The sequence below is a fragment of the Phallusia mammillata genome, chromosome 3, assembly GCF_965637545.1.
Source record: "Phallusia mammillata chromosome 3, kaPhaMamm4.hap1.1, whole genome shotgun sequence".
Classification (NCBI taxonomy): Eukaryota; Metazoa; Chordata; class Ascidiacea; order Phlebobranchia; family Ascidiidae; genus Phallusia; species Phallusia mammillata.
This window is the reverse complement of record NC_137254.1, coordinates 10,360,193-10,383,675: the sequence shown is the minus strand read 5'-3', so window position 1 is coordinate 10,383,675 and position 23,483 is coordinate 10,360,193. Positions and strand designations below refer to the sequence as shown.

The following is a 23,483-nucleotide window of genomic DNA, read 5'->3' as shown; positions in this document are numbered from 1 at the left end:
CTTTCTGTGTCAGTTTGCGATGCCCATGGTATTTAAATGATAACGATCACAAAAAAAATAAAAGAGGGCACTGAGTTGCTAAGATATAGCATTTCTATGCAGAAAGTGTTTCATTAATTGTCCTATTAACCGCACCAACCATAACTGACAATGGTCATGCACATCGATTGATTGACGATTTCACCACAAGCAGTTGTTGTGGTTTCAACAAATAGCAAAGACTCTTGAAAATACCCCACTCCACGGAAATCTTTAGTAAAAGGCGAAAGATTTGCTCATGTTGAAGTGAGATCAGAGTTGTAGAACGAATAGGTAGTACTAACGAAAGAAACAGATTCCGACTTTCAATTTGTGGTGTGTTTGGTTCAATTTTTTTGCAAATTGTCCTTTGTACAATATTTAAATAATGCCACACGATTTGTCATGTCAACACACGCACGCTTTCTGGAGATTAAATATTAAAAGAAATCAGCGATTGCAAGAATCGTCCATATATTGCCCCTGTTAAAACCGTACAAAGCGGTAACAGGGCGGGGTATTGGGTTTAGTTTTCAACTAGCAATAATCGCGCCTCGGAATATCCTCATCAGCTACGATATCGCCTCTGCGCAAAGTTGCCTTTTGAATCTAGTTCCTTACTCTTGTGCCCGCTTGTAACGTTTATGTTTGTTGCAAATCGAGACTACGACTTTCTGTGTCAGTTTACGATGCCCATGGTATTTAAATGATAACGATCACAAAAAAAATAAAAGAGGGCACTGAGTTGCTAAGATATAGCATTTCTATGCGGAAAGTGTTTCATTAATTGTCCTATTAACCGCACCAACCATAACTGACAATGGTCATGCACATCGATTGATTGACGATTTCACCACAAGCAGTTGTTGTGGTTTCAACAAATAGCAAAGACTCTTGAAAATACCCCACTCCACGGAAATCTTTAGTAAAAGGCGAAAGATTTGCTCATGTTGAAGTGAGATCAGAGTTGTAGAACGAATAGGTAGTATTAACGAAAGAAACAGATTCCGACTTTCAGTTTGTGGTGTGTTTGGTTCAAATTTTTTGCAAATTGTCCTTTGTACAATATTTAAATAATGCCACACGATTTGTCATGTCAACACACGCACGCTTTCTGGAGATTAAATATTAAAAGAAATAAGCGATTGCAAGAATCGTCCATATATTGCCCCTGTTAAAACCGTACAAAGCGGTAACAGGGCGGGGTATTGGGTTTAGTTTTCAACTAGCAATAATCGCGCCTCGGAATATCCTCATCAGCTACGATATCGCCTCTGCGCAAAGTTGCCTTTTGAATCTAGTTCCTTACTCTTGTGCCCGCTTGTAACATTTATGTTTGTTGCAAATCGAGACTACGAATTTCTGTGTCAGTTTGCGATGCCCATGGTATTTAAATGATAACGATCACAAAAAAAATAAAAGAGGGCACTGAGTTGCTAAGATATAGCATTTCTATGCGGAAAGTGTTTCATTAATTGTCCTATTAACCGCACCAACCATAACTGACAATGGTCATGCACATCGATTGATTGACGATTTCACCACAAGCAGTTGTTGTGGTTTCAACAAATAGCAAAGACTCTTGAAAATACCCCACTCCACGGAAATCTTTAGTAAAAGGCGAAAGATTTGCTCATGTTGAAGTGAGATCAGAGTTGTAGAACGAATAGGTAGTATTAACGAAAGAAACAGATTCCGACTTTCAGTTTGTGGTGTGTTTGGTTCAATTTTTTTGCAAATTGTCCTTTGTACAATATTTAAATAATGCCAAACGATTTGTCATGTCAACACACGCACGCTTTCTGGAGATTAAATATTAAAAGAAATCAGCGATTGCAAGAATCGTCCATATATTGCCCCTGTTAAAACCGTACAAAGCGGTAACAGGGCGGGGTATTGGGTTTAGTTTTCAACTAGCAATAATCGCGCCTCGGAATATCCTCATCAGCTACGATATCGCCTCTGCGCAAAGTGGCCTTTTGAATCTAGTTCCTTACTCTTGTGCCCGCTTGTAACATTTATGTTTGTTGTAAATCGAGACTACGACTTTCTTTGTCAGTTTGCGATGCCCATGGTATTTAAATGATTACGATCACAAAACAATTAAGAGGGCACTGAGTTGCTAAGATATAGTATTTCTATGCGGAAAGCGTTTCATTAATTGTCCTAACACAGAATAAACCGCACCAACCATAACTGACAATGGTCATGCACATCGATTGATTGACGATTTCACCACAAGCAGTTGTTGTGGTTTCAACAAATAGCAAAGACTCTTGAAAATACCCCACTCCACGGAAATCTTTAGTAAAAGGCGAAAGATTTGCTCATGTTGAAGTGAGATCAGAGTTGTAGAACGAATAGGTAGTATTAACGAAAGAAACAGATTCCGACTTTCAGTTTGTGGTGTGTTTGGTTCAAATTTTTTGCAAATTGTCCTTTGTACAATATTTAAATAATGCCACACGATTTGTCATGTCAACACACGCACGCTTTCTGGAGATTAAATATTAAAAGAAATCAGCGATTGCAAGAATCGTCCATATATTGCCCCTGTTAAAACCGTACAAAGCGGTAACAGGGCGGGGTATTGGGTTTAGTTTTCAACTAGCAATAATCGCGCCTCGGATAATCCTCATCAGCTACGATATCGCCTCTGCGCAAAGTTGCCTTTTGAATCTAGTTCCTTACTCTTGTGCCCGCTTGAAAGTTGAACTTTCCTCACCCTAAATTACAAGCAGTTACCCTTCAATGACGACAGGATAAACAGTTTCAGTTTCGTTTTCACTGTTTGTCAGAATACAATCTTTTGCCTAAACATGAAAAGTAATAAAACAAAGTTGGTATCAAGCATGTTTATTAGATATTATACCTGCAAAACCAAGTTGGTGTTAGCTCCCACATCAATGTTAACACCAATGTAAACAGGGGATCCAATTGTTATCGTTTGTTCAGTTTCAATTGTAGTAAAACTGTCCGTATGGTAACGAGCCATTTCCATATTAAATGATGACGATGTTTTGCCGAATTTAATCTCAACGTGGCTAGAAAATTGGATGGCGTTCGTTATCTTTTGTCACAGTACGACAGCAAATGCTAAAGACAGCGTTGTATCGAACCATGTAAAGAAATGTTTCAATGTACTACGATATTCTGCAGACAGTGCACACTTTTTCGAACTATAAGGTCAGCTGGTGACGAGATATTGGAAGTATTGGCTAGTGCGCACTCTCTTTTACATTACAACGATATTATTATTAAATTATACACAAACACATTTTTTATGAATTCGTTTTTGCCTTAACATTTTATGCTCACATGCTATAAACTCACTAAAAAACCACAGAAGGTTGCACATCATATCAACCTTGGTCGTCAGCATGAGTTACATAAATAAATATTAGCAAAACTAGATGTGAAAATTCAAACCTGATCATTGCCACTAGAGGTTGATCCATTGTCGCAATTCCTGAACGGTTGTAGGCGCATTGAAACACCACGAATGTCACTTCCTCGATGCGAGTTATTATTTGTGACGACGATCCAGCAGCGCCACCGAGCGAGACTTTGTATGTTACCACTATTTCTGAATCGCTCTCCTAAATTTAAACACTATTGTCAGAATTTTTTATCAATTTCTTTTATGTAGATTTAACAAAGAAAATTCAAATTATTACAAGATTGATTGCACAACTGAGTTTTATCACTGTTTTTGTTGTCGAAGATTTAAAAAAATGTCGAAGATTCAAAATACAAAACTACCTTTCCCATCATGTTTTGAAACTAAATACTTCAACCTTACGTTTATGTTTGCAGAACATTGTCCAATTCCACCCAGGAAATTCATGTTATATATGTCAGTCTGGTTGTCCTTCATTGCAAAGCAATTGTCCAGTGGTGTTGAATCGTCACCGACCATTTCAAGCTGTTCGCCGGCTTCGGGAAGCAAAGATCGTACATAACTTCCTGTGAGGCTGCGAAAACATAAAAGTTTGAATAGTAGTCATAGCAAGTTTTTTTTAACCAACTTTGTACTAAATGCTACTAGTTTGTTCCGATATGATGGAGAACAGAAAATCAAATTCTGCATTTCAAACAGAATTAACCTCACCGAAACTCCGGTCGTCGTGCAATTGGCTGTAATCATTGAAACTAAAAATAAAACATGGTAAGTAAAAAAATACAAAGTTATGACTGAAACGCTGTGTCAGTTTGTTTCTTGTGATGGTCCCAAAGCCATTTCTGCTATTAAGTTGACAAAATGTTTATGGCAACTGCCTTGCATTTGTAAAGTTGGTGTCCTATTTCTGTTTCGGGGTGGTTAGTGCAACGGCTTGGCAATCGTACGGTTTGTGGTTCTAATCCTGTTTAACAGTGGCTCTTAACAATTTTAATGTCGGGGCCTAATGGTAGTTTTTTGAGTGTGATAGTTGCCGCGAAAAACGAGACCTCAAAAATCACTAAAGATTCTTTTCTTAAAAGCTAACATACCAATGTTTGGTGTTTTTCTGAGGTCTGGTGCAAGCCGCAAAATAGATTTTTCGGCCTCCAAGATGAACCACTGGTTAGTGCAGGGGTTCTTAACCAGGGGTACATGTACCCCTTGGGGGTACGAAGCACCAAAGTAGGGGGTACGACAGTCAATGTGAAATTATACATTATTTAGGCATATTTGTGAAGAATGCGTAACAAGTTACTTTGTTATGTGTAGTTGATTTTAATTGCCTGATTGTTGGTGTTCTGTAAATTTTGTTGAACTTACAAGACTGTTTTAATGCATGCATTCAACATGTAAGTTATAAATACACTGAGATTAATTCCCATTATTGTTTGCTTCTGTCGGCCATTGTAGAGAGGGGGTACGAGAAAATATCATGAAAGCTCAAGGGGTACAAGCGCTAAAAAGGTTAAGAAACACTGGGTTAGTGCAACCGCCTTGCAATCGTAAGGTTGTTGGTTCTAATCCCAACTCGGCCTCTAAGATGACCTAGTGGAGCAAATCTGGTGCTGGCGAAGTACAATTCGCTTCGTCATCGTCATAGTCATAACAATCGTGCCATCCGTCGCATACATATTGTTGTGGAAGGCAGTAACCAGATCGGCATTGATACTCGTCAGGTCCACATTCTCCTGTGATGATTAAATGCAAAACCAACAGATAATACATAAAATATTAAGCTCGCCTCGTGGTAACAAAAGTGTATTTTCCCAAGCATCGACATTTTGTATCATAGGCTTTTTCCCAGTCAGAGATCAAAAAGACAACAAAACATCACAATAAATGATGACAGCAATAACATACGATTTAATAAAAAACAGGAAGCCAATTACATACGAAATGGTTTAAAATCTAAATTTATTGATAAACGTGTTGTTTTACTAACATTTGGTTAAACAACCTTAAATGACTTGAATAAGTGGATGTAGATTCGCTACATGCATTACTTTACACACAAAAGCCGAATTGTTTGTCCTCTGGTTGTTTATTTAGACAGAAAATCTTGAGTCCCAAACACAGCTATTTGTTATTTATTAGTCTAGCTATGAACCACCCGTAGAGTCATTCTGTCGTTTTTCGTGAATATAACACTGGGCAACAACAAAATATTTTTTTACTGGTGTCTGTAATGTTTTAACTGATTTTGACTAATTCTAGGGGCCTGATTTAAAAAATGCAATCGGTTGATCTGTATTACGTCTAGTTTTCCTGTTATGGTACATCGACGTTTGAAAAACAATCTATATGTATACACTATAGGGAAACTGGTTTTGAGTATTTTATTTGGAATTAACGTTTTTGCAAGAACAAAATTTCGAATTTAATTTTAAATGTAACAGGTGGACACTCCTAACAAACAAAATTCAACACAAAAAAAATGTTTCAAATTTGTAAGTTATCAGGTATACATGTACTTTGGTAACTTTCGGAACCGAATGGCAGCAATATCGTCCCGTTTAATTGACCAACAGCAGTTAGCCAGGACCACTTTATTCCCTCTTCCCTGACACGTTTCGTTTTACTGATATCCTGTTGAAACCTTTCAGCTTAATTCTCATCATTTATATCCCCTACGTTTTATAGGAAGTGTAGCTTTGTATTTATTTTCGTACCGAATTTTTTAGACCGCTTAATAACTTAGTTTTGTACTCTTTCTAATAATTTCAGTCCCTTTCTACTGTTTTTGTCCATTACTGCAATATTCCAATCAACATTAGGTAAGTGGAGCGCATTGCTTGTCCTAAACCCCCAAAGCCACATCAAAGTGTGCAAGATATGCACATTTGATACAGATCTTTTTTTTTCTCTTTTTAGTTGTGTTGTATGGGTATTCACCAGTAATGTAGCATAACACATCTTGGTAATTCATGCAACACCTTATAGATGACCTAGACACTATTAATTTTAGTTTTACCACGTTGCTTTACTAGTCTGAAAATCACTCCATAAAACACGTATAAGCTTAGTTTAAAGGTACCGCTAGCCCGCACCAACCATTTTTAGACAGAGCATAAAGCATAGAACGCATATTCATGCTATGAAACTGACTGCACTGTAGGAAATTGATGTGTATAATGTAACAAAACTTTAACAAACACATAAAAGCATGATTTTAAAGTCATTGAATCAATATGGTCATCAATTTTGATTTTGTAAATAAATTAAAAAGTTGATCTGATTGAAGAAAACGGTAATGATTTTTGAAATCAGCACCCCAAAATTAGTCAATATCAATTTTAACATTAAAGACACCAAAAATTTTGTTGGCCAGTGTAATCTTTATTGCCTGTAAGTTCTCAGGTATTAAAAAAAAATTAAAAAAATGTGTCTTTTTCATGAAATTGAAATCATTCAAGGTATATTACCGAAACAGTCGCCAGCAAAATCGACGTGACACGAAGGCGCTGTGCACGCAGAAGAAATACTGGTACATCTACCCTGGCAGTCGAACCGACGTGAAGTGCAGTTATCAATATCTGCATGATAAGAAAATAATCACACAGTTGCCTAGGACTAGGTTACACTTGACAACTTTGCATGCTTAGAGCGCTTGTTGCATGCACATCTATGCATGCCTAAAGAAGGTTTCTTAAAGAGTTTTGTGCAGTTAACCACAGTGCTTGTTACATGCAACAATTTCCACGCGTAAAGAGTGTTTCCTAACGAGCTTTGTGCATTCAACCACAGTGCTTGTTACATGCAGGACCTTACATGCTTAAAGCAGGTTTTCTAAATAATTTTGTGCAGTCAAGTATAGCGCTTGTTACATGGACAACTTTGCAAGCCTAAAGTGGATTTCCTAATGAGCTTTGCAAGCACGAAGGTACATGTAAGGTTTTCGGACATTTTAGTAGGAAACTTGCCTCTTATATATTCATGTGGAAGACAATCAGTCTCATCATCTCCATTCCCACAATCCCATGCTCCGTCACAGCGGTAAGATTGTGGAATGCAGGCTCCAGATTGGCATTGGAATTCGTCAGCTGCACAGTTCCCTACAACAAGAAACAAAGTTAAATTGATGTCTGCATAGAAATCGTTCGTGTGTAACCATGTACCGAGGGCTGCATAGGGTCCTATAAAGAAGATATAAGCCTGCAAGTCATAAAACGTTTTCAGTTTGAATCATTAATGACCTGGAGCCACCAAGTGCTATCAATGAGTGAATGGTTAATGCAACCGTTTTTGTGTTCACACGGTAGTCGGTTTCAATCCTATCTCAGTCGCTTGTGCTTCCTGAGCAAGAAACTTAAACGGCATGGCTTCAACCCGCTCAAGTTGAACTAAATTAAAGTCACTAACTGCCAAAATATGAAAGTCAAAAATATGAAAAAAACGATTTAACGGACTTCAAAATAGGCAGATCGATGGCAGACTCATTGTGAGCATAAAACAATCAGACATGGTCGAGGATAAGAAACAAACGAACAAACAAACAATGTCTTCAAAAACAATCTCGTTAAAAAATAAAATACATGGACCTATTTAATTAACACACTCCATCAGGGGTCACCAACCCTATGGCCACAGACACCTGGTCGCCTGTTGAATCATAACCAGTCGCCCGCGGACTAATTCTTGTATAGCCAGTTGCGCCTCTAGTTTACACAAAATGCTGCGCTATAAAGATTATATTAAAAGTGATGCAAGACGTTTATCTACCCACGGGCAATTATTACTTTACAAAGCATTAGGTAACAATCAAGAGATTCACCTCAAACACGAGGGCCACATGCTTTTGACTGCTGTAAATGTCCAACGAGCGACTAAATGTGATACCACCTGGTCAAAGTGACAACATTTGACCGCAGTGCTTTTTTAAACAACACAGATATTAAGCATAAATTGATGGCAAAGCTGTAACTACTGTTTTTTACCTGTTTTTGTTTCAATTATAAACATGCAATAAATTAGTGTACTGAGTTGTCGAAATAACGACAGCCCAAAGGAACTAACCAGTAACCTATTTCGTCCCGAACTAGTGCAAAAATGTACAGGGCGCACAGCTTCGTTTTTAGTAAGAATAGTTACAGTGTTTTAAATGAAATTGAGCTCTGTTTTTGTTTGAATAAAAGTCATAGAAATCTTACCATCGCATACGGGAGTGACGTCACCAGCTGGGCAAGCGTTGGGCTCGCAACGTTGCACCATTAGTCGGCACGTCATCGAAGGGTAACATTGGAAATTATGATATCTGCAACCCTCAGAATCTAGAAGTGTAGGGCATCAATAAGACTTAACGAAAACAAATGGTGCAAAATATATTAGCAAAATTTAACACATGTTATGCCATTCAACTTTTTACAACCGTTCAATTGAAACCTTATTTGTTTTTGTGACATAGCAAATGTAGTACATAGAAAAAACAACAACACACAAAAAGCTCTAAATATAATTGGGATATCAAACGATGACTTTATATTCTATCCGTTTTATCAATGTACAAAATCTGTTAATTTTAAATACTTCGCAACAAGGCATTGTCAACTTTTTAAATACTGGAAGTAAACTGCATGAAAACACTTCAATTTTCCTGCATGCCAATTTTGCTAGACCTAACCTTATACCAGAGAAATATTTACCTTCTTTTGCATGTTTTTTGTTACAAACTACGATGCCGCTAATTTTAGTAATCTAAAAATAAGTTAATTTGCCAATTACTCGTGCAATTGATTTCGTCGTCATTGTGGAAACAATCGTTCCTTCTGTTACATTTCATGTAGAGAGGAATACAGGCGCCAGATTGACATTTGTATTCGTCAGATGCACAGTTTCCTGCAACAAGCGACAGAGTTGAAATGGTACTACTTTGTATTGCCTGGTGAAAATTTCTGTCACGTGCATCTCAATGTATCAAAAAAAAAACAAACTCACATAAAAGAACAAAAAAAAAATACTTGTCAAGAAGTTATCTAGAACATTTTTCTGTACGAAATAATGTCGAACTTTTAGCGACTTTACTGTCTTTTATTTACAAGTTCCTACAACGACGCGGCCGTGACGCCGCTGTTCAATAAAGCTTCGACCGCTTCTCTCAAACGTTTTATGATGGTCATGGAATACGCTGCTTGTTTCAAGCTTTCCAACTGTTGAATAACTCAGCCACGTGTCTTGCTTCAAGTCACAGGTATCATCCACGTTGTGCCAAAGCTTTTTTCACGTTAAATCACTGCTGAAGCTACGTATTCGCACTTTGGAACACGCTACAGTACTACTACTAATTTACTTGTTCAAACTCTGGCCCAGCGACAGATGCACATTAAGTACGAGCCGACTTCAGGCATTGCAATTTCCTGTCAAAAACGCACAGCGCGACTCTTTGGATATTTGGTTTGTTAAACGGCATCCTGCAACAGTTTACTACAAAGCACCCGCACGACGCTTGCTTCAATCGTTTGATCTACGCGGCAGGAACTTGCAGGTATATTTATTTTGAATCAGCTGAAGAATGTTGTGGCCATTTCATGCAGCTCAACCTTGTCCAGAGCACCACTTTTATACAATACGTCATTCCGCTGTGCCCCCAACAAACATGTGCAGCGCGGCCCCCGAGCAAGTCTTTCGAACACGACTACTTGAACAATTAAACCACACGGTTTTTGGATAAAGCCATTCCTGAAATTTTCATTTATTCTTCCTCCACAAACACTGTTACCGCGGCACACTCAAGGAGATATTCAATTGGCCCTAAGGGCAGCTGAAATTTTTCTACATATGAATTTTCGTTACCCATTGGCCATCGTAACACAACTACCGTGTTCATTTATGCTCATCCATACGTGGTATTTTCTTTTTTTCTTTTTACGCTATTACCTTCTTATAGCAAACTGTTTGCGTCGCTTTAATCTTTTACACGTTTCTACATGATCCCAGCTGAAGACAGGTTCGACCAGTCAAAACGAACTGAAACATACCATTGCAATTAACTCCATCATTCTCGCAGTCGACTAAAGGGGAACATCTCAAGCCCGTTATGATGCACTGATCTGTTTGGCACAGGTATTGATGGTTTGGACACAATGTGCCGGTTCCTGTAAACAAACAAACGGGTGATACATCCAATAGCTGAGTAAAGAACTATGCCTCCTGAAGTCGTGAGATCCAAACGTGAGACAATTGTTTGTTTTGATCGAAAAATTTTAAAAATTCTAACTCTACAGGTATTATATAAAAACATGCCATATTCACTGCTGCGCACGTTATATGTCTATCGTTTTAACGTTTGCTTCGCACCTTTTTATTGATCTCGGAAATCAAGTGGATATAAACGGGTGTAACTAATGTGTCCTTTCATATCACTGTTGATGGCATGAGCATTTACCAAAACGTATGAGCAAAAAACATGACGCTTTTACATGTATTCGGGCCGTTTTCAATATTCCTTATTAAAATAAGCATTATGACGCAAAACTGATTACAATCAGTGTGTTCCACAACCATTTTTTTTGTCTTTAAGTTGTACTAGGCGTGAAAATGTACAAGGTTTCTTACCGGGTTCTATGAACAAGATGACAAAGATAGCCAGATACTTAAAGAAGAAGAATGCCATAGTTGTATTTTGTACAAAACCTGTTATTTTTCTGAAAAAACGAAAATGTAAACAACCACAACAACTTTTATACGCATTGCTTAATGACCAAACAAATCAACTCCACTAAACCACTTATTTCAACTACGTAACGATTGGTTTTCGGATATTACACGAATTTAAAATTGTTTTAGTTATAACCTCTGAAAACACATATTTAATGCTGCCAGCATCTCCAATGCAATAAACTGCACACCTTACTGTGGAGGTACAAACTGTTACGTGACTATTCTAAAACATTATTACGTTATACGACGGCAGATACATAACCCGGAAATCACGCGGAGAGCGTCAATTGATTGTTGAGTCATATTCCTAATTGGCCAGCTGAATCGTATGCACGGCTATTAGAAACAACTCTTCGCGATGTACGAAGTGTTAAAGTAATCACTTGTATTTAATCTAGGCTGCGCACAAAAGTATGTTTTTTCAGAAGATAGATATTTATAGATAGATATTTATTTTGTTCAGTGTTGTGTTGAATGTGTTTCTACCCTACGATATATTTAGCATCGCCAATTATAAGCGTTGGTTAATACATCGGTGGGTGGTAAGCTCTGATGACTAACAACTACGGTAATTGCTGCCTAGCGCACTGCGATTTCCGCATCGCACGCATCGCTTCTTGGAACGAGACCTGTAGAACTGCGCACACAATCGGCGCATAGGACGAACATATTGATAGTTGAAACGTCTGTAATACTGTCTTAAACAAACAGGCCGTGTTATTTTATTTTAAGCCATCCACTTGAAAATTAATGTTTGGTGTATTTTTGACCCAATCTCGAAACCTACTTTCCAAATACATCAGTTCTTACTCGTATCCAAAAACAGATCATGAAAATGTTTCTCCGCAATACTGATGGTATATGCTATACCCACCACCCAGGCAAACGATACCGCGCAATCGTTTAATTCCACCTGGCGCAACTAGAGAATAAACAGCAATATAAAACGTTAAAATACAAAATCACGTGTTTTACTAAAAGTCACTAAAAGTACTTTGTTTTTCCACGCAGGGAGTGCATAATGCAGTGGTTCTCAAACTTTTCTTTGTTGCGACGCCCCTGGACAAGGGTTTCAGGACTTGCGACGCACCAGCGAATAAAGTTAATGAGGAAACTTACTGGTAAAGTTGTGTTAATTGATACAACAACAAAAAGCCAATAAACGGAACTATTCTGCGACGCCCTCGGAAAATTGAAACGACGTCCCATAGCGTCGCGACGCTCAGTTTGAGAACTACTGGCATAATGTATACGCGTTGAGTAGGTGTTGGCGGGGTAGCGTGTACAATCATTATTATGTACAATGCCATTGTACTGTAACAAATGCTTATCTCAGGTAATAAACATTTTAAAATGTTGCAAAATCACTGGCAATCTTAAAATAAATATTATCATTTTTCCGCTAACTTAGAACGCCAGCAACTGGTTTCAAACAAAATGTATAATCTTAAATTACTTCGTCTAAACTATTATGCGCACACCATCAAAGTACGTTCCATTAAAACAAGGTGTACTGCAATTGCAAAAAGCGCTTTTATATAAATAATAAAATAATAAGTAACTTACATAAAAGATGAAACAAGACTACCAAAATTCTGTGGTAGCTGATGTTTTTTCTCGCATTAATCGTCTCATGAACAAGGAGCAGCTAGAGATTGTGCACTGGTGTTCTGAGATCTTCGTTGTACTATATTTTTAGATTCAGTAAGTAACACTAAAATGTAACAGTCTGATTGAAAATAGCTTCCAAGCATGGGTGATACTCAGTGATGATGCATAAACAGATTAGGAATCGTTTAACTATTGTGTACTGGTAACGCTCCTGAACACTATTATTTATTGAAAAGATATGAAAACGACTGATGGTTTATCAAGTTTTAAGTTCACAACAAGCAAAAAACTGCATGAATGACCCTGAAAGAATTTACACTGATGGGTGTGAAAAGGTTTGTTATACATTCTATACTGAGTTTGGTTTCAAACAGTCTTTAGCTGCAGCGGTATGGGTTCGCCCCGAGGCTTCACGCATGTGGAGAACGCCTTGAGCATGCTGGACGCTGACATGAATTTGACTGTTGACAACGCGATGTCGCTGAATACGAAAGTGAAACTATACAACAAAACGTTTCAGAAATATTGTTCTTCAGCACGCAAAAGGAACTTTATCCAGGCAAAAACAACTTTAAGAATTGACTGTGGTCGGCGCGCAGAAAATCCCGGTTTTATATTTGCACCACATCTCTTAACCTACTTTAGTACTTTTTAATCCCAGTAAAACCTGCAGTCCAAATGCAGAATGATTGTCTAAAATCAGTTAAGGCTGCCGTTTTTATTATTAGAAGTTTGTACACTTAAATATAAAAATGTCACTTTTTTCCTTATATGCGAATAAGTAATTTATGCAATGAAGTGAAATATGCGATTAAGGGAAATATGCTATTAAGTAAAATATTCGATTATGTGAAATATGCGATTAAGCGAATATGCGATCAAGTGAAATATGCTGATATGTGAAATATAAGATTAAGTGAACTAACCGATTAAGTGTATTATCGGTTTGATATTTTTGTTCAATTTAAGCAGTTGTTGACTTTTTTTTCAATTTAGTCTAACCTACTGGCGTTCATCTATCGTGGTAAGAGAAGCACTATAAGTTTTAAACCCACAACCTTGCGAACACAAGACGATTGCGCTAACCACCTATTGAGTTTACGTGGAAACGTAAATATTAGTGTTATTCTATCTGGACTAAGTCTCCCACTGTGGTATCAGACAGATAAACCAAATTGAGGACTGACATGGTACAGGTGTAGTTGGGCGGCAGAATACGTAACATTTTAATCAGATATATGGCTTGTTTAGATCATTAATCCCACACTCTAGTCAGTTACGTTAAGCAGGGGCATTGGAATCATGGATGTTGATTCGGTGTTGTCTGGACAAATTCTAAACTGGGCAGCCATGCTTCTGTCAAAATTGGTCCAAAAACCGCAACTGCAAAACCAAAAAAGTAAGCCAAGAAGAAGCTCAATTTTACTGAGATTTCGGTGCCTGCAAAGACCCATGCATGTCAAATTCCATGTAAAGTAAAACTGCTCGTGGAAACCCGTCTAATAAAACCAACCCTACAAGTAGTAATAGAAACCCGCAACTTTACGTCAAAAACCAGCCCATTTGGGCAAGAAAATCGCCAACACGGCATCTCTGCTTACAAAGCATTCGGTCGTAATAAATCCAGGGTACTTTAAACAGCTTTGCCTGGCCATAACCTCTCTGTAGTGGTTAAACACTCGAAATTTAATTAAACCAAATAGGTACAAAAACGGCGGAGTAAATTATTAAATCGCACTATAGTATATGTAAATATATATATGTATGTACACAAGTGCGTCAATTTATTTGCTAAAATTAGTTTTATACATTTTTGGTAACCATAGAAATAAAAGAAAACAAAGCAGTCTAAATCCGGAATGGCACAATTTGTGAATCCTTCAAGACCGTAGGCGAGACAGCCCAGGATTTAAGTCCCGATGTCAAACCCGTTTGGCAGTGTACGACTTTCGCAATGCGATTGTGAGTTGTTTGATTATAATCAATCACTATTAACAATACTTTTAGAAGTCAACTTTTTTAATTGTTTGATTTCAGTGGCAGAAGCGGGTAAGGTTGTATTTTATGCAGCAATGCAATGACAATGCATTATGACTGAATCGTTAACTTTCGGTTTGTAAAAATCAATAGGAGTCAATGGCTGGTATATTTGCATTGTACTAATGTTAGCAACAAGTCGATAAGCATTGGAAATAAACCACATCTTTACATTGGAGGCTGTAAAAAAAATTTTCTGTAACATTTACAAAACTATCCGAACTATAGTTATTACGATCCGAACTTATTGTAAATATGACCTCTAACGTCATGGTTACCTTTCAACCTTCACGTACACTTTTAAAGAACTTTGGTAGACGTTCCAAATGGGAAGGCGTAGCATCGTACCTTAAACGTAGTTCGTTGTTGTTTTTTGTACTGTATCTTATGCTGCCAACTTTGTACCAATAAAATTAACGTCCCTGTTTTCTGTGCAAAAAATATGGCACGCCTAGCTATACAGCATTTAACTGGTCCCAGACTTCATTAATGTCAAACTTGACAATTCCTTCCTGTGGGGACGTATAAAAAGCGGAGGTCGCAGCTGCACGACTGATTATTATCAAAATCTGTGTAAGCGCACAACCTTAACATTTCACCCGTGGTATGTTATATTGAATCATATTCGTTGATGCCGGTTAGCTTACGCCTTTCGCCGAGATTAAGGAATACAGGTAGCGGAGTGTCTATGTTTTTCAAACTGTAGACAGATGTTGTATTACATTGTTGTTTACTGAGCCTCAACATCGAATGAACCGTAAACAAACTGTTGCTGCCAGGCAAAATGTATAAACAGCAAGTTTGCTTTTACAGCAATTTTTATTCTAAGTGATAGACGTTTCTTAATGCCATGCAAGACGCCTTCACCAGGACGTCAAACGTCGGTTATTTATAATAAAAGTTGTTGGAAGAGCAATACTCACTTATATAGAGTGGGCAGGTTTTAAAGTATGTCATATCTCAGATACGCTTTTGAATTATCAATTAATGCTGCGATAAATGTGCCTCAGATCAAAGAGTATTAAAAACATGAGATAAAACTTCGGCAAGTCACGTGACTATTTGCATTGTTAAGCTTAATTCAGTTTCGTACGCCGTTCCGCTTCAGTGCATAGAAGTTTTGCATGTTTTACGCTGAATTTGTATGTACAGGATAGCAGACTGCAAGCTAATACAAAACGAGATATTCGGTCGTCAGGCGTTAGGATTCAATTGTTGGCTGAAGAATGATGTTACATTTGTCTTATGGTTGTAGTATTTTTGTAAAACCTATAAAAACTGCGATATAAGATGGCTATAATGTGAAACGAGTAAGTCAAAGTTTTAAGACAGTCTGGTTTGGTTTTCTACAATAAAGCATCTCAAGTATTATGACAAAGTTTTTCAGTTGAGTAATTTACTTAGAGTGGTTTATTACCCCAATAAAGTGACATGAATGTGGCAAAATTCTCATGTGGTTGTTTCCAATTAGAGAAAATGAAGTTATCTTGCAATGTAATTTGTACGTTTTTTAATTTCCTTTAGGATGGCTTGTTTCACAAGTTATTTAACAGAAAGATGGATTTAACATCTGTTCAGTATGGAAAAGCCATGCACTTTCTCACTGTAGAAATTATGTTATTTTTTATATATTTTGTTATTTTTATGACTAATATATAAATAGTTTGTCAGGCATGTAAGTATATGAGGGGTTATATTTTACAAACTTTCCATTAGCAAACAGCTTTGATTATGAAAACAAAATAATATGACAAGGGTGCATGATACCTTTTTGTTTTTTAATACAACATTTTGTAACACTGATTTTTCCTCTGGCGTTCACTGCAAGTTCAGAATAAATAACAAACAAACACTTGAAAAAAAGCTGAACTTGGTCATCTTTTAAGCACAAATTAACTTTGAACTTCTGCTATGCTCATTTATGCCTGTAAAAGAGTTCAAAAGCTTTTAAAGTACAAGTTTAAATCACTTTGTTTTGTGCTGGTTGTTGCCTAAAACTTTCTTAACATTGTTTACTGTTGATGGGTATTCAATCTTTGGGTGTTTGTTGCTGTCTTCCAAGAAATAAAACAAAAAACATCAACAATTAAATGGTTGAAAAAAAACAAATACAAACTTGTAACAGTGTACGACAGCTGTGAAAATTTATCTTTTGCAATTAACATTAAATAATTAATTATGACATCCAGATATCACAATGTGTAAACAAAAAAATAGTAACTGAACTTTTTCGCCCTGTTAGAGCTCATCAGACTGCCTGGAAGGCAATGAAAGTTCAAGAATGTTAAAAAAATCACACTTACCTTTGCTGGTTGCAGAATTTACAGATTATAACAGAAGTTTTATGAAAGTCATTTTGCACGAAATTTTACATTTTTTCGTAAAAACTTTAAGCATGTAAACGCAAAACTTAAGCAAAGATCTAATTTGCTTCATGTTCATTAAGCATTTTTTTCTCAGTTTTGTAATATGGATTTAGTCCCTTTGCTTCTTTGTATACCAGCATATATGCTTTGAAATCAGCAGTGTCTGACTAAATGAAATCAAGGTCTTTTGCCATCCCGTCCGTAGAAGAGTGCGAATAAACTACATTTACTACCACCATACTGCTATAGGCGATTTTTTTTGCCTTTCGCACTAAATTCGAAACATGCGATGTTAATTAAAAACACATACGGCTCGTTTTGTGCACTTAACTATAGCAAACTACACACAAAATGTCAAACAAACTTCTATGCACTGAACCGTGACGGAGGACGAAGGAAAAGCCTAAAAAGTCCATTGTTACGTCAGAGGTTCCACTCATGTTTTATAATCTATTTGGTCAGATATTATCGATTTGAGAAAATGTTGCATGTGTGATTACCTCGTATTATCAACAAGATTTGTCAGAAATATGCTGCCAAATGCAGTTACACACAAGTTGTAAAAAGTAACATAATATACCTTTTAATTTTTCAAGATTGCCGTTTCGATCCTTTTTACAAGCTGCTCCGTGATAAAAAAAAAAAAAAAATTAAACCAATATGGCAAATAAGAAACTCCATCGATGTGATGTTTGTGAAAAACTTTTTAGCCGAAGTGAAACTTTGCAAAGACACATGTTGATGCACACCAACGATAAACGTCATCGATGTAACGTTTGTGAAAAATTTTTTAGCCGAAGTTTGAAAACACATATTAATTAATAAGTTAATTCACACTAAGAAAAACTCATCAGTTTGATGTTTGTGAAAAGAGATTTACAAAATCTGGAGACTTGAAAAGACACATGTTGACTCACACCAAATACAAACCTCATCAATGTAATGTTTGTGAAAAAAGATTTGCTCGAAGAGGACATTTGAAAACGCACATGTTGATTCACACCAATGATAAACCACATCGGTGTGATACTTGTGAGAAAAGATTTGATCACCGTGGAAATCTAACAGACACATGTTGACTCACACCAATGAGAAACCTTATCATTGTGTTGTTTGTAACAAACGCTTTCGCCAAAATGAACATTTCAAAAGACACATTTCGACTTACACTGGTAAGAAATGCCGTTAACGTGGTGGCGTGCTATTTTTAAATGATTTTTTTTCTTTTTTATTGTGGAAGTTAACTTTTGAAGAAGAACGCACCGGGTTAGTTGAGTTGAGTATAATTCGATTGGTTAACGAAAACATTGCAACGCAATTGCAGTAGAACAGTCACCAAACCGAAAATAGCTGCCACGGTTAAACGTAACAAACAAATTTCGAATGAACAAAATCCAGACCAAAGTTGTTCAATACAGGGTTAACTTCATACAAAACCCTGGTGCCAATACATGATAAGCAAACATATAACACATTTGGTGAAGCATGACTTTCTAGTTTGATCATAATAAATTAGAGCAGGGGTTCTTAACCTGGGGTGCGGGGATGCTGAATCATTAAGGTTGGTTAGGTCTATTCTATTTAAGCAATTACAGAAGGGGGAGCGAAAATTGGTTAGTGATTTGAAAGGGGGTGCGAAAATTGGTTAGTGATTTGAAAGGGGTGCAGCAAGGAAAAAAGGTTAAGAACCACTGAATTAGAGTGACCTAGTCTTAGCCACTCTAACCTATACGGTCCACGTCTTGTGATCAGCTTGCTGCATAGGACGATACAATGTGCATGTTTTGTTTCAAAGGTTTTATAATGCGTGGAGTATGTATTGCTTTTAAAAGAAGCCAAAGGATAAACTAGACAAAAATGAAAATCTATTTAAGATTGTGCAGTAATGTTAAGATGCTAGCGTTGTGCCTTGTCGTAAAAACAGAAAGTTTTAATGATATTTTTAAGTTTTGTTCTGTCTTTTATAACAAGACGAAGTGCAACAAGTAGGCCTGGCGCGTCGGACCATTTGGAAAAGTTCATGCCCCTGCTATTTAGATTGAAACAAAATAGATAAAGCAGTTACTATATTTGAAAGCGGTTACTATACGACACTTAGTGGTCATTAAAATATAGAGTTTGTGGCCGCTAGATGCTGCAGCGCAAATATATGTACAGTAATGAAATTCTAAACTGCTTTACACAAGAAATGAATGGGGACAAACTATTAAACTGCATATTGTTGTGTGCTAGACATCATACTTCGCATTGTAAATGTTACGATACTAAATCGAGTGTGTTCCGATTTTTTCGCTTTATGAATTCAGTACGGCTCTAAGAATGTTTTGTGTCAAGATAACGTAGATACTGTTATGCTCACTGCAACAAATCACGTTACCTTTTAATACCTATAGTGCAGTGGTTTTAACCTATGGCACGCGAAGTTTTTCAGTAGCTTTCCGCTCTGCACAATTTAAGCCAGATAAAACTAAAACTCAACTCACCCGAATGATCAGCTCTGGCTTTTAACATGACCACTTTCTAGGATAATTTATTTAAATTGCTAATCTTGCTGGTTTCATAAATATGGCCTATACTTTGGGCAACCCATCCAAACATTTTTGGAAATTCACATTTTATTAATCTTTGATCTAAGCTGTGGAAAAGGCTAAGATTGCATTTCATAAAGTTATGCGGGAACAAAGCTGTAACGATATGACTGCACCATCAATTTGATTTGTAAAATTTTGGTTTCAAGGATTCAATGACCATTATAACTGTATTGAGCCGATGTTTTCAACAAGCCGATGGGACCTGGATAGGCATTGGAAATGAATCGCATTTTCTCATTGGACACTGTATTTTCCTATACTCTATATTTCTTAAACTGTCGAAATATTGTAATTGCGATTGGTTTTAACGTTATTGTTACCTTAATAACTGAAGATGCAATTGTAAAGAATTTTACCTTTCAAATAGGAAAGCGTAGCAGTGTCTTATACGTTCTTTAGTTTGCCCCACACCTTGCTGCTATCTTTGCAACAATAAAAAAAATAGCGTCCCGTTATTCGCTTGAAAAAATGTGGCATGTCTAGCTATGCGCGTCCCTGACAGCTCTGAATTATTACTTCCTGGGGAACTTTACCAAAACAAGAGCGAAGCATAAAATAGTATTGAAAAAGGATAGATTTTTGACAAAGATTTAGATATACAAAGTTGGTACTTGTAACCCGATTGTTAAATTTTAATAAAATACGGGTGTATACTTTTACTATGAAGGCAAGAAGTATTGTATGACTCTTCCTATGTCAACTTTGAATTGAGCGTCTATTGCTTTTAACTATTTGTTGTAATCTAATGACCACACATACAAAACAGCGATAACGGCTTCAAACTTGCACGAACGTAGTGATAACATGGTTCTAATGCCTATAAATTATCGCCTGCTTTCACACCACTGAGCTTGTTTTATCACTACTTTGATGTAAGTTTGCGGCCGTTATCGCTGTTGTATGTGTGTAGTAGGTTGCAATTTGTTGCTTTATAAGACATTTGTCTTGCAATATATGCCATTATCCTGATGAAGGCGTCACGTATAGGAAGTCGAAACGTCTATCATTTATAATAAAACTGCTGGATGAGAAATACTCGGTTATAATGTAAAGTATTGCAATTTTGATACCAAGTAAGCTACGTATCGACGTATCATACAAGATGCCTTCATCTGGATGTCAAAACGTCGATTAATTATTTATAACAAAATTTACCGGAAGTCGATAATTTATGATAAAAAATGATGAAAGAGCAATACTCGCTTACATAGATTGGACCGGTTTCAACGTACGCGATATTTCAGATACGCTTTTGAATTATCAATTAACGCTGCGATATATTATGTGCCTTAGATATTATCCTTTGTGGCCTAAAACTCTCATAGTAAACAAGAATTGTCAGAAATAAGCTGCTAAATGCAGTTAAACACACGTTTAAAAATACTTCTCAAAATATTTTTCGGGATTGTCGTTTTGATTCCTCTTGCAAGCTGCTTGGTGATCCAAACAATCAAAGCATATGGAAAATCAGAAACTTCATCGATGTGATGTTTGTGAAAAGATTTTTAGCAGAAAAGGAAGTTTGAAAACACATATGTTGATTCACACTAATGAGAAACCCCATAGATGTGATGTTTGCGAGAAAAGATTTAAATGGGCAGCATCTTTGAAGGGACACTTGTTGATTCATACTAATGAAAAACCTCATAGATGTGATGTTTGTGAAAAGATATTTGCGAAATCTGGAGACTTGAAAACACACATGTTGAGTCACACCAAAGATAAACCTCATCGATGTAATCTTTGTGAAAAAGAATTTGCTCAAAGAGTAAATTTGAATGTACACATGTTAATTCACACCGGTGATAAACCTAACAGATGTAATGTTTGTGATAAACGCTTTAACCGTAATGGAACTTTGAAAATGCACATGTTGACTCACACGGATGCAAAACCTCTTGAATGTAATGTTTGTGAAAAAAGATTTACCCGAAGTGTAAATTTAAAAACACACATGTTGACTCACACCAACGAGAAACCTTATCCCTGTGTTATTTGTAATCAACGCTTTCATCAAAATGGAACTTTGAAAAGACACATGTTGACTCACACTGGTACCAAACCTCATCGATGTAGTGTTTGTGAAAAAAGATTTAACCGGATTGAACATTTGAAAAAACACATGTTGCTTCACACTGGTGAGAAACCTTATCATTGTGTAGTCTGTGGTAAACGCTTTCGCCAAAATGCACATTTGAAAAAACACATTTTGGCTCACACTGATAAGAAATGATGTGATATATGTGAAAAACGGTTTAACTGGATTGAACATGTTCACAACAGCGAGAAACCAAGTAGATGTCATCTTTGTGCAAAGTGGAACATTCAAAATCAACATGATGACACGTACTAGTGAGAAATGCCATTAATTTGATGTTTGTGTAAAGAAATTTCGTTTCTATGAACAGACATACCTTGACTAATATCAAGGCGTTCTTTGCTGAAAAACGTTTCTTCAAAGTGGACATTTGAAAACCCACATGCTGACCCCCCCATTAAAGGACTTTACATACATTATTATGTTTGTATTGGCTTGCGCCAACCAGCAACTCAATCAAGGCAAGATGTGTTTTAAAAATTGTTTAGCATAAGTGAACATTGGTATATATGTGGTGGCGTGGTGTTTGTGCAAATAAAGTTTTTTTGTGATTTTTACATTGTCTCAAATATTGTTGGGCAGTCTTGCAAAATGATTTGATTAATGCAAATCCAAAATATTTTTTGTCGTTATTCGCTTAAAGTGATTTTTTTGTTTAAACTGTATTGAACAACTTTGCAGAAAACACTAAATCTACAGCGTAAATTAGTTAAAACGGCAACTGTATAGATATTGTATAACAAAGGATTTTATATATACAAGTTTACTTTTAATAGAAGAACGAAGCATTAGTTGAGTTACGTTTGTTTTGCATAGTGAAAAAATACTTGGCGACAAAACATTAATAAACAATCACTAAGTCGGGAGCATCTGGGCAACGTTGAAATGTAAATATCAAACTCAGAATTACCAAAATTCACCGCGTATGTCGTAAAGGAGTCAAAGATCTTGAACCGAGGATAAATTTACACTTACAAGGTCATAAAAAAGCAATGTGTCATAACATGGGTTTTGCAAGAGCAGTGTTTTTTTTACCGCGGCTCTCAGGGACGCATACGGTTCCCAACTACCTATTTTGCGGCACTTACAAGACATCCGAAAATCACAAACAATATTATTATCATGAAGGCTACATTAGCAAAAAATCGATGTTGTAAAAATTACTATTTTTAAAATTTACAATGCATAATATTTAAACACTATCGTTATTTAATCAGTCTATTACCGAGATTAGTTACGTACATATTTATTTGTTTATTGTATTGTGTCTCATCAATCAAAAAGCTTTCTGAATCTATTCAGATGTTTGTTGTTTGCTGTTTTTTGCATTCTTATTAATTTTTTTTTTACCACTGTGCAATGCTTTAAACCAGTGGTTCTCAAACTGTGCTACGCGTACCACTAGTGGTACGCCGAAACCTTTTAGATGGTACGCGAATAGCTTTCTGCTATACCTAGTTTAAGTCCGATCTAAAATTGTAACTCAACTGACCCAACTGACCAGCCTTGGTTTGGGCGAAACTCTTGTTTGGACATTGTTTGAATTTGCTAAATCTGCTACCCAGGTTGAAAAATGGACTTTTCTTGGTCTATCCATTCAAACAGGGAGTTTAGGCGGTACGCAGAGATAAAAAATGTCAGGTGGTACGCGATCCGCAGAAGATTGA

General features: G+C 36.6%; 1 protein-coding gene, 1 long non-coding RNA gene and 8 other non-coding genes across 10 annotated transcripts; 1 reads left to right on the top strand and 9 right to left on the bottom strand.

Annotated features, from left to right (window-relative positions):
• Positions 1 to 182: 182 nt before the first annotated feature.
• LOC145220768 (U5 spliceosomal RNA) lies at positions 183 to 299 on the bottom strand. The gene has a single exon (XR_013858284.1). It is a non-coding gene; the product is annotated as a U5 spliceosomal RNA (small nuclear RNA).
• Positions 300 to 474: 175 nt separating this feature from the next.
• Positions 475 to 616, bottom strand: LOC145221553 (U4 spliceosomal RNA). Its single transcript, XR_013859021.1, has one exon. It is a non-coding gene; the product is annotated as a U4 spliceosomal RNA (small nuclear RNA).
• Positions 617 to 870: 254 nt separating this feature from the next.
• On the bottom strand, positions 871 to 987 carry LOC145220767 (U5 spliceosomal RNA). Its single transcript, XR_013858283.1, has one exon. It is a non-coding gene; the product is annotated as a U5 spliceosomal RNA (small nuclear RNA).
• A 175-nt stretch (positions 988 to 1,162) lies between these two features.
• Positions 1,163 to 1,304, bottom strand: LOC145221552 (U4 spliceosomal RNA). The gene has a single exon (XR_013859020.1). It is a non-coding gene; the product is annotated as a U4 spliceosomal RNA (small nuclear RNA).
• A 254-nt stretch (positions 1,305 to 1,558) lies between these two features.
• LOC145220765 (U5 spliceosomal RNA) lies at positions 1,559 to 1,675 on the bottom strand. Its single transcript, XR_013858282.1, has one exon. It is a non-coding gene; the product is annotated as a U5 spliceosomal RNA (small nuclear RNA).
• Positions 1,676 to 1,850: 175 nt separating this feature from the next.
• Positions 1,851 to 1,992, bottom strand: LOC145221811 (U4 spliceosomal RNA). The gene has a single exon (XR_013859267.1). It is a non-coding gene; the product is annotated as a U4 spliceosomal RNA (small nuclear RNA).
• Positions 1,993 to 2,252: 260 nt separating this feature from the next.
• LOC145220764 (U5 spliceosomal RNA) lies at positions 2,253 to 2,369 on the bottom strand. Its single transcript, XR_013858281.1, has one exon. It is a non-coding gene; the product is annotated as a U5 spliceosomal RNA (small nuclear RNA).
• A 175-nt stretch (positions 2,370 to 2,544) lies between these two features.
• On the bottom strand, positions 2,545 to 2,686 carry LOC145221378 (U4 spliceosomal RNA). Its single transcript, XR_013858856.1, has one exon. It is a non-coding gene; the product is annotated as a U4 spliceosomal RNA (small nuclear RNA).
• On the bottom strand, positions 2,610 to 3,051 carry LOC145217417 (uncharacterized). Its single transcript, XR_013857393.1, has 2 exons — positions 2,891 to 3,051; positions 2,610 to 2,831 (listed from the first exon to the last, which is right to left on the bottom strand). It is a non-coding gene; the product is annotated as an uncharacterized LOC145217417 (long non-coding RNA).
• Positions 3,052 to 20,672: 17,621 nt separating this feature from the next.
• On the top strand, positions 20,673 to 22,373 carry LOC145218309 (uncharacterized). The gene has a single exon (XM_080085719.1). It carries the CDS (start codon positions 21,178 to 21,180, stop codon positions 21,949 to 21,951), a length of 774 nt encoding a protein of 257 aa, XP_079941845.1. The 5' UTR covers positions 20,673 to 21,177; the 3' UTR covers positions 21,952 to 22,373.
• Positions 22,374 to 23,483: the final 1,110 nt, after the last annotated feature.